This window comes from Elephantulus edwardii, unplaced genomic scaffold (assembly GCF_000299155.1).
Source record: "Elephantulus edwardii isolate Elephantulus edwardi_28Jun2011 unplaced genomic scaffold, EleEdw1.0 scaffold00071, whole genome shotgun sequence".
Taxonomy (NCBI): Eukaryota; Metazoa; Chordata; class Mammalia; order Macroscelidea; family Macroscelididae; genus Elephantulus; species Elephantulus edwardii.
This window is the reverse complement of record NW_006399821.1, coordinates 15,537,097-15,548,571: the sequence shown is the minus strand read 5'-3', so window position 1 is coordinate 15,548,571 and position 11,475 is coordinate 15,537,097. Positions and strand designations below refer to the sequence as shown.

The window sequence follows — 11,475 nt, the reverse complement described above, 5'->3', positions numbered from 1 at the left end:
AAGATGTGATATCTTGGAGAAATTACACAGCTCCAGTGGTGCTACTACAGGAGCCCAGTTTCAGCTGGGCTCTCATACTGATTTTTCTTTCCTTCTCAGAAAATTCCCAACTGTAGCCTCTTCTCTTGGACCCATCCCTCTTTGTCCCCTTCCGTCTCAAGCATGACCAGATGACCTTCCTCATTAGTACAGCTGTCTGTTACATCCCCTAGTCTTCTGGTCTTCTGTCTTATACATCTTCATCCAGCCTGTCTCCTTTTTCTCATCTAAGAATGGACCATCTTGCTTTTGTCCTGGACTAAGCCATTTGCCTCCTTCTGTGTGCTTTCCAGAACTTGTCTTAAATTCAATGTCCTTTCTCAAGAGTTTCAGGATTTTTTTCCTCTGTTTGGTCAGTCCCTTTACTATACATTGTGTTCTATCTTAAATGAAGCTTATTTACAAATACTTATGTAACTCTGAACTATTTTTAGGCAGTATTCTATCTGCTTTATAAATGTAAGTGTTTTAATTCTTGTAATAGTCCAATGAAATAATTATTTAGATTCCCATTTTCCAGATTAGGAAACTAACACATACTGGATCCAGTGCTATTATTGATGCAGACCTTACCTTATAGTAATCTTGTTGAAAAGAAGTAGAATTCCCCATAGGGTTAGCAAGGCTGTATAAATGGAAACAGCTTGCCTCATGTTTCTCTTGTGGAATGACTAGTGGGTTCAGACTGCTAACCTTTTGATTAATGACTAAATGCTTTTAATCATAATACTACTAGAGTTCCTAACTGAGGCAGAGAGGTCAGGTCTGGAAAGCAGGTAGTCTGCTCTGAAATTGGTGCATTTTAGCATCTGTATCTCTATCTGAAAACTCCTCAGTTCCTTATCACCTGCTACTGAATCTTGCCATGTAGGAAAAAAGAGCCCATTTGTGTTTCTGAATTTTGTACTGTTCTCATCCAAACTCTGCAAGTTCATGATTTTCACTGCTTCCCACCCTCATACGCCCTCCTCCCTTCCGTTCCCCTTATGGACCTTTGTACACATCTTACTAGTAATCTTTCTATTTTTACAATAATGGTCCTGTACAGTATTTGATTCAGGCTAGTTTTAAGGAATTGTTGACCTCATTGAATAAATACAATCTTTTTACAAGAAAATAATTAGTGAATAAGAGAGCATGTAGTCCAGGGTTGATCCTTGAGATCAATCAAGAGAAGGGTCAGATGTAGACTAAAGAAACTATCTGCAGTTTTTTGAGAGATTTTGTAGATTTAAAAATCTTATGCTAGGTTGAACTACAGATATAAATAGGATGAGCATGATTTCTCATTCAATATAACACAATTTGACTGTGAGACGGAGCCCACTGATATATATAGAGACAGCAGGAGTGCTGTGGGACAAATAGTCCCCATGCTAATAAAGATGACACTGTTTAAACACAATAAAGAGATGACAAATGATGTATTTATCCTCCTCGAAGCTGTTAGTACAATGCCTCATTCTTCTGAATTGTTGATTAAGATTTGCAACACCAAACTATCTGTTTATTTATGAATAATTTCCTATTTTAGGTTGTCCATCTATATTTAAAGTGTAATTCTTACTTTATATACTTAAGTATAGTTCTAAAGAAATATTTAAATTTTAAATATTCAAATTTAAATATTTAAATGTGAAGAACCTTCAAGAGATACTGAAATATTTTTATCACACTTCTTTTTATTCTATTCTAGGTGTATTTTAGTAGTTTTTTCACTTAAGAGTGATGCTGTGGCACACCCTACATCATTTCAAACAGTGAAAGCCTCCACAGTACAGGGGATATGTGGTTTTTGTGTTGATTTAAATGACACTAGACTTCTACAGAAGATCAAGCACTACAACCTTCAATATAGATTGCATCTCAACCTCAAGAATTACTGGACCAGTATGTAACATCATAATAGATTGAGAAAATTCAATTGAGAAATTACCATATTTCATCTTACTTGAATCCACAATCAAAACCCTTGATACTAGCAGTCCGAAGATAAGATGTTTTGTGTCTGTAAAGTCCGCTGTCAGGAACCTCTCCAAATTGTGATTTTGAAGACTAAAGTGGGTCTGATTGAAGCTCTGGTCTTTTCATTCGCTTGCTTTGTGTTTGAGAGTTGGACAGTGCATAAGGATGACAAAAGAAGAGTTGACGCCTTTGAGAAGAGCACTGAATATTCCACTGACTACCAAAAGAACAGATATGTCTTTGAGAAAGTGTGGTCATATTTCTCTTTGGAGGCAAAAATAATAAAGCTTCGTCTTACATACTTCGGGCATGTAGCTAGGAGAGGTGTTGTTAGGAGAGGGACATTAAAGGAGAGAAAGACCCTCATCCAGACAGATTGACACAGTAACTACAGCGATGGGCTAGAGTGTGTCAGAGATCATGAGGATGGCACAGGCTAGGACAGGGTTCAGATCTGTTCATAGCATCACTATGAGTTGTACTCAGCGCCACCTAACAAGACTGCTACAGGCATGGTGACCATGCAGTAGGTTGCCAAAGTAGTTTCTATCTCCAACACCACCTTTGTTAACATTTTAGAAAGAACATATAATAGAAATTTTGGTGTTACTTTTTGTTAAGTTTAGTATTGGGAGAAATGACATACATAATTCTGTACAAATCAGATACTGATCGAATGTGAGAATATCATGAGATCTATCTTTGTGGCGTATTGAGTTAGTACAGAGGAAATATCTCCATTCTAATAAAATGAAATAAAAAATGATGGCAAAATGAAGCCTTGCAAACCAAGTGCATATTTTTAGTTTGTTTGTTTGGGTTTTTTTTTAAAAAAAAAGTCTTCTGGCTTATTGAGATTGTAAGGAAAGGAAATAATGTTAAGAGAAAAGTAACCTTATGTGGAATTTCTTTGGCATCAGCATTAACAAGTTCATAATTCCATATAGTCATGTCACCATGTGCACAGTTCATATAAATCTAGGTTCCCCAGGGAGCTCTGGTGGCCTAGTGGCAAGAAGTTGCACTGCAATCCTAGAGGTATGCGGTTCGAATCCACCAGATGCTCTGCTGGAGGAGGAGGGTCTATCTCCTCCTGTACCAGTCAGATCTGATTTGACAGTACACACACACAAACATAATAAAAGAATTTAAAAAAAAAATCTAGGTGCCCCAGGAGACATTTTGTTTTCAAGCAAATTAAAAGTGTTTTATTCTGGTTTTTGGGTTAAAATTAAGGTTGTAATAGCAACCTTTAGTAATCTGTTCCTGTTTGTATTTCCCGTTTTATAAAGTATATCCTCGTTATATATAGTGATTATTGTGACTAGAATATTTTTATTAAAAGACATAATCTTTTTAAAACAAAATTGAATGAAATATTATGAATCACTCTATTGACTATCCCCTCTGGGTTGATGTCCTAAGTTCATAACCAAAGCATCTCCCCGTCTTCCTCACATGCATAGGATGAATAAACACCCTCAGATTACAGGCCTCATAAATGGAAATTCATACTTAACAATTGCTTTATTAACTCACATCCCTGCCCAGTCAAGTATAAATTTGCGTTCTTCTTGTTGGTGTGTGTTGTAGAGTTGACTGTGACTCACAGCGACCCTGTGAACAACTGATCTGAACCTGCCCTGTCGTCTCCCGTCCTCACCGTCTCTGATACACGTGAACCCATTATTGCCGTCACCATGTCAATCCATTTTGTTAAGGGTCTTCCTTTCTTTCTCACTAACCCTCCACCCTTCCAAGTTTGATGTCTCTTTCCAAGGACTGGCCTTTCCTAGTAACATGCCCAAAAATATAAAATGAAGTTTCATCATCCTTGTCTCTATCAAGCATTGTGGTAGCACTTTGTCCGAGAAAGAATGTTCTTTTGGCAGATATTCAGTATTCTTTACCACCACAACTCAAATGCATTAATTCTTCTGTTTTCATTACCCATTGTTCACCTTTCATGTGCATAGCAAGTAATTGGATATATCATGGCTTGGATCAGGTGGAGCTTAGCACGTTAGAGAGGTCCTTGCCAGCAGGTTTTCCAATGCCATGCATCTTTTGATTTTTTGACTTCTGATACCAAAAGGGTTGATTGTGGATCCAAGTAAGATTAAATCATTGACAATTTTGATTTTTTTTTTCTCAGTCTGTTACCATGTTGTGTATTGGTCCAGTGGTGAAGATTTTTGTTTTCTTAATACTGAGATGTAATCCATATTGAAGACTAGTTTTTGATCTTCTGCAGTATTTTGTGTCTTCCTCCCTTTTAGCAAGCAAATTGTATCATCTGTATAACACAGGTTGTTGAAAGGTCTCCGATCGTGATGTCATATTCTTCATAGAGACCAGTTTCTCAGGGGATTTGTTCAGCATACAGAGTGAATAGGTATGAAGAAAGGGCACATCCCTGATGCACACCTGTCTTGATTTTAAACCGTACACTTTTTTTTACTCTGTTCAGACAACAGCTTCTTGGTCTACGTACAGGTTTCTCATGAGCACCATTTAGTATTCTTGAATTCCCATTCTTCTCAAAGTTATGGATCACATAATTTGTGATCCAGCGTCAAATGCCTTTGCATAACCAATAAAACACAGACATTCTGATAATCTCTGCTTTCAGCCAAGATCTATCTTATATCAGCATCAGCTGCGATAACCCTAGTGCCATGGCCTCTTCTAAATCCAACTTGAATTCCTGGTAGTTTTTCCTCAGCACTCTAGCTGCTTTTGAATAATCTTCAGCAAAATTTTATTTGCAAAAACAAAAAAAATTTATTTGCATGTGATAGTAATGTTATTCAAGAATTTCTATGTTCTGTTTGTTAACCTTTTGGAGAATGAGAACAAATATAGATCTCTTCCATTAGTTGGGCAGGTAACCGCTTCCAGATTTCTTGGCACAGCCAGGTAAGCACATACAGGGCTGCATTTGCTTGTCAGAACATGTCAGTTAATATTCCATCAAATCCTAAGGCCTTATTTTTTGCCCATGCCTTTTGTGGAAAGAAAATGTTATTGCAAGGGATTCAGTTCAGGAAGAGTAGAGGTACAGATTGGCTACCTCCTCTTTCAGCACATTCTCTGCTTTATTATGTTTGCTTTTGAAAGAGCCTTAGTGGCTTATTTGGGCTGCTGCACAAAGGGTCAGAAGTTCTAGTCCACCATCCACTCCATGGGAGAAAGATGGGCATTCCCCTTGTATATAAAGATTTATAGCCTCAGAAATCAAATGGATAGCCCTCTCTCTGAATTGGACTTGACTAAATGGCATTTGGCTTATTTTGCTTGTGGTTCATATTTTTTGTTGTTGTTGTTTTAATTTGCTTTGGTGATATATTGACTTACACACCCATATATTCTTTATTTGCTCGCAGTTTTAAATATTAACACTATCAACACACGAATAGAAATCCAAGTTTCTGTAAACTTTCATTAAAATATCAACAGTGAAGGAGCTTTGAGTCATCATATAGTCCCAGTTTATCTTGATGTGGACCCAATTTTACATCCAGCCTCATTCACTTAATGAAATTTTATTAATCTCCACCTCCCCTTTTTTTGTCTCCAATCTCCACCCCCTTGAAGAATGTTATGTTTTGCTTTCCTTCTTAAATTTCCAGTTCTTGGGGTTGTTTATGATAAACCAATGACTCCTTGCCTTCTCAAAGTGATTTCACAAGTAGAAAATGATGACTGTGAACATTACAAAAATCCTTTGTAATCTTATGTATGAGGAACTTTTGTGTCCTAGAGGTTTGCTGTGGTGCAAACCTGAGACACTTGGTTCGAATCCACCAGCTGCTTCGCAGGAGAAAGATGGACAGTCTCCTTCCATGTGATTTACTGTCTCTGAAAACTCACTGGATGAGTTAAGTATGAGACAATACCAACTCCAACCCAATGATCCTAACAACAGCATTATGTACTAGATTATAAGATTGTTACCAACTTGGATGCATTTGTTTTGAAGTTTGAAGAGTAAATGGAGCTCTATAGTTTTTTTAGGAAAAATAAAAGAAAAAGCTGTAAACCAAGAAAATGAGCCATAAACAGTGTCCAAATGGCAGCATGTTCCAGTTGGAAAGGCCGCACTCAGCATCTCTTTGATCTAGTAAGAGGCTTCCAACTTTCTCTCACAAACTAAGGACTTGGAATATTACCTGCCTAGCTTTCAAGTTAAAAGTATCTTCTTCCAGTCTAAAACTAATTACAGACTTACAAAGGAAGGAGCCAAACATTGGTGTAGATAGACTGGAATGTAGATCAGCCAAAAGTCAAACTATACCCACCGTCATGAAATCAGTTCCAGCTCATAGCAACCCTGTAGGAGTAGACCTGCTCAGGTTTCCTGGACTGTAAATCTTGATGGAAGCTAAGTTTTCACCAGGAGTGACTGGTGGGTTCACACGAACAACCAGATGCTTCTTTTAACCAGAGTTCCCTTATGAAGACCAACAAGAAGCAGCAGAAAATGGTAACAAGGACATTGTGTTTTTTATAAGAAAGGAAAGTAATTGCTTGTGCTAACTAGAAAGAAATGATGAAGCCCTGTAAACTTGGTGGAGTGAAAAGTCATTTTTATTATTTATTTACAGTAAACCTCACAGATACAATGTCCAAGAAAAAGGGGAGCAGAAGGCACAAAAACATTGCAGTCATAGTATTCCACAATTCACAGTGCTAGCTACAAAATGTAAACTGTTAAGAGGATGCTTGAGGTGGTACCTGACCCTTTTCAAAAAGCCCTATACAGGGCTTTTTATATTTCTGGCAGAATTTCCAAGTGAAAATGAACACATTTATGTTCTTGAAAATTGGTTACCTTAACACACTTTTTAAATAATAACAGTAGGCATCTAATTAAAAATTGTTGGAATAAACTAGGAGTTAGCATATTCTAAAAAAAAAAATAGCATATACTTTAGAAGCTCTTAGAGTGAAAATTATTTTATGCTGTCTGTTTATAATTTTTATACTAGAGACTTACACTCAATTATGAACATATAGGTTTGAAGTGTACTGATTTCACTGTATGTTATCTTTTGATGTTACTTTACATTGCTCCATTAAAACTTCAGTAATACTGCCTTCCTAAAATCAAAATATTAAATGTTGGCCTTCTATCTAGCCTTGGTTTAAAATGTGAATGAACAGTAAAATCAACAAGCAGTCAAGGAACCTTGAGCTTTTGATCTTCTACAGAAGCAGTTTAAGCCCTTCCCCTTTGAGCACTAGAGAAGAATTTTTGTTTGGAAATGCTTTGTTCTCAGTGTATTTTAGTTCGCTCTGAAGAGTAACAGCTCATAAAATAAATAGAAATTTTGTTTTCATTAAATGATCTTTGAAATAACTAAATTGGGAGGTGAAACCCAAAAAATTGGCCACATCAAAACCATCTATGTGTTAGCAGGTGACATGAATCCATATTTGAATGACACTTACTGTGTAATTTCTATTTACTTTTACTAGAAGAAAGTTGCCAAAGTTAGATTTGAATTTTTTTTTTTTTTAGTGAGAAAACACACCTTTATTAGATTTCCAGGTGGGTTCACTGGTGGTTGTGATTTTTAAAAATCTTATCTTTTCTTTAAAGTTAATAGTGAAATTAACATATGGTAAGAAAAAGAACAATAAAGTCATTATTATGCAAAATGTATTTTGCTTTTTGGAATATGAAATGACATTCACTTCTTCCGCAAAATTTAAGTGTCTTCTGTGTACTTCATACCAAAGAGGTTTCATTTTGAACCTAATGGGAATAATACCATTGATACACACACACACACACACACACACACACACATGAAACCATGAATTCTTTTTTATGTATATATAAAATTAACTTATATAAAAATATGCATTCTTGAGAGCTTGTTTGGAGATTCTAGCAGGCAGGGTACCACCTTTCCCATGCTTGTCGCTGCCCAAAGGACAACTTCCTCTTTTAGGATGTCACCCTCTTCAAACGAGTGGACAGAATCAAGAGGGATGCCAAAATGGTCATAATTTATTAGTTTTTTAATCTGCATACCATGGCTGCTAAGTTACTGCCAGCTCTACTGCTAGTAACTCTTATTTTAATTGAGTCCATTTCTAGGTCTGTCTTAAAGTCCATGAGTCACTTACCTTGGATTATGAATTTCAAACCTTAATATAGTCATCCATAGTTTTTATTACTTCTTTCTCAAACCAATTCCCTCGACATTCTTGTAATACTCATTCACTCATTCATTACTATTGAGTTGGAACTAACTCATAACTTCCTATCTTTCTCTGCCGAACAGCTCATGTATTCAGATCACCTGCCTTTGGGATGGCAGCATCACTCCAATGGAAATGTATATAAACTGTTGTTATTATATAAACTCCCATTTTATTTAACAACTTGGTAGTTATGTAAACTGCATCTCCTAAAAATAGAGGTCAGCTTTAGTGTAAACAAAAATAGAAAGGCGAATACTCTTCTCAGAGACAGTAAAGTTGTCCATCTTTTTTCCATGGAGCACCTGGTAGGTTTGAATTGCTGTGTATCTCCTTACCACTAAGCCACGAAAGCTCCCTTGGTACTTCTAGTTCCTGGGTATAATATACATTTTGCATTTGTGGGAATTTAAAAATATCCTTTAAAACTCATTTGATTTTAAGCCGACCATATAAAAATTAAACAGGTGTGTTGGCTTTTGATAGCTCTCCACTCCCCGGTGTCTTTTTCCTGCTCTAGCAATAATACTAATCGTGCTTATATATTGTATGTGTTATATGTATGTGATTTTAATCTCTACTTAGGTTGACCTGACAGTTCAAGAAAAAGAGAAATACCTCAATGTATCTCGCTGGTTTTGTCACATTCAGCATTATCCGGGCATCAGGCAACATCTGCCTACTATCGTCTTCGTCAAGAACAGACTGTATACCAGTTCACATTAGAAGAGGCTCATGCTGGGCAAGAGTGTTTGAAAACATTTCAAATGGAAAGTGTATCCTGAACCACAGGGCTAACATAAATTGATAAAGCAGGGTTTTTTTGTTTTTTGGGTTTTTTTCTTTTATTTGTTGATATAGACACAAATTTTTTTACAAATGTGTACTTGTGTCTAAATGGTTTACTTGCTTGTTAGTTGAAATTTTGCAATTTTTAATGTAAAAATTCAACTGCTATTAAAAATTAAGGATCAGGTTGTAAATTACCTTGTTTTATAGATGACATTTCTTTTAATTAAAGTTCTAAATCAGCAGCTTATTTTAAAGGAAAATATAAATAGTCCTTTTATTTGTTGAAGTATTTGGCTATTTATTGACATCTTTTTCATATTTTAAATGTAATTTCCTCCATTGTACATTTGGCTAGTTTATTAAGATCTATAATAAATTGTGTCAAGGATACAAAAAGGAATAAATGTGTTTTTCAAATAATTTATGTGAACTACTGAATGTTGTTAGAAATACTCTTTTGTTTGATCCTTTAATCAGTATTCACTGAGTTAAAACTAACTACCAACCTGCTCTAGAGGGAACAGGAATAAGATATGTTCTCTTGAGTTAATGACTCCATTGTTGGTACGACTTCATGAAATGTGCAGTTGCCTAAAAGGAAATTCCAGCTATCTCACAAATTTTAGTATTCATTAGATTCATTAGATTTTTATAAACGGAAAGCCAAGTTTCTAGAAAGACTGCTGCTAAAGCACTGTCTGAACAGACACTTTTTTCTAAATTTCTAAGTTTTATTGGCTATATAACTACACATTCATGAAGACTAAAGAGCTGATCATTACAAATAAAAGTAGAGCCAATTGTACGTTAAAGAATGTTTAATGTTTGGTGCTAATGTTAGATTAGCGTACACATTTTTAATTATATGTGTTCAAGTGGAAAGGCCCTTGGTTGAGTCTTGTTTTTATCACTTACCAAGCATATGATCCAGTGGAACTCTAGTGGTGAAGTCATAGATAGTTTTGCTGCCAACCCAGAGGTGGAGCCCCTGTGTTGGTTCAAATCCACCAATGACTCCTCAAGAGAGAGATGGGCAGTCTCTTCTGATGCAGTTTATAGCCTCCCACTGGAGGAAGGTCAACAGTGAGTCAGTTCTAACATGACAGCAGTGAATTTTTAATCGAGTATATTCAATATTCTTCGCCAAAACCACAGTTGAAAAGTATCTGTTTTACTTTGTTCTTTATTCATTGTTCAACTTTAACAGACATATGAAGCAACTGAAAAATGCTATGGATGGGTCAGTCATATCTTGATTTTTACAGTGATTGCCTTGTTCTTTAGCACTTCAAAGAAGCTTTTGGCAGCAGATTTATCCATTGCAATAAGTCTTTGTTTAAACAAAACAGAACTTGCTTCGTACATGTGTTGGTTTCTTATTTTTCCATTTGTGGGATTTTTGGAGTTTTTTTGAAGAAAGCTAGCAAAGTAGTACATAACAGTTCAGACTGCTAACTCAAAAGTCTGATAATTCAAATCCACCAGTTACTTCAAGAAAGAAAGATAACCAGTTTTCTGTAAAGACGTACAGCCTTGCAAAGCCAACAGAGGGCTACTGTGAATCAGAACCAACAAACCTGACCAATTAATGTCCCTTTCCTTGATTCTAGTAGTGACATTATCATACTATGGTTATCCTACTTTCCTAAGAGCAGAGGCAGACTGTCTTTTTACATCACATAACTAACACTTAAAATAACTATGGAGGGGGAAAAACAAAAAAGGAAGATGCCTACGACCTGTGTGGAAGAATACACTTATTATTTTAGATTCATTATAAGGTAACCAAGAGAAGTGTAAGTGTGAATTAGAATAAAGTACAGCTTTTTTAAAACAAAACCAACGTCGTGTTGGTGATGTGCTGTCAAATCACCTGTAACTCATAGCGACACTATTTACAGTTGCTCTGAAGCCCTCCCTGTCCTGAGCCAGTCTCACTGACTAACAAGACTACCTCCATTGTCCTAGTTCCTGTAGCAATCCATCTCATCTGGCGTCTTCCTCTCCTATGCTGTCCCTCCACCCTTTTGAGCATGATGTCCTTCTCCAAGGATCAGTCCCTCCTGGCCACATGCTCAAAGTATGTGAGATGGAGCTTCAAAAAGCCGCCAAGGAAACACTACGTTTCACCCTCTCCAAGACAAATGTATTTGTTTTCTTGGTGATCCATGATATGTTCAAAACTCTTCTCCAGCACCAGAACTCAGAGTCATCAATTCTTTTGTTATCCTTAATCCAGCTCTCTGATGCATAACAAGTAATTGCAAAGACCATGGACTGGATCAGGCGCACCTTAGTCTAGACTGACATTGCTTCTCAGTATTCTGGAAAGGTGTCTGACAGCAGATTTACCTAATGCTAATCACCTTTTGATTCCTGATGCAAGAGTGTTGATTATGGAACCTCAGTCTCTTCTGTCATGGTGCTGCCATTTGGCCCACTGGTCAGAATCTTTGTCTTTATTTT

General features: G+C 36.3%; 1 protein-coding gene across 1 annotated transcript in view; it reads left to right on the top strand.

Annotated features, from left to right (window-relative positions):
- The window catches only part of EEF1E1 (eukaryotic translation elongation factor 1 epsilon 1), a 24,715-nt gene extending 15,772 nt beyond the window's left edge, over positions 1–8,943 (top strand). The window contains exon 4 of the mRNA XM_006888743.1: positions 8,803–8,943. Coding sequence (XP_006888805.1) covers positions 8,803–8,943 — 141 coding nt within the window. The remainder of the gene's footprint in view (positions 1–8,802) is intronic.
- Positions 8,944–11,475: the final 2,532 nt, after the last annotated feature.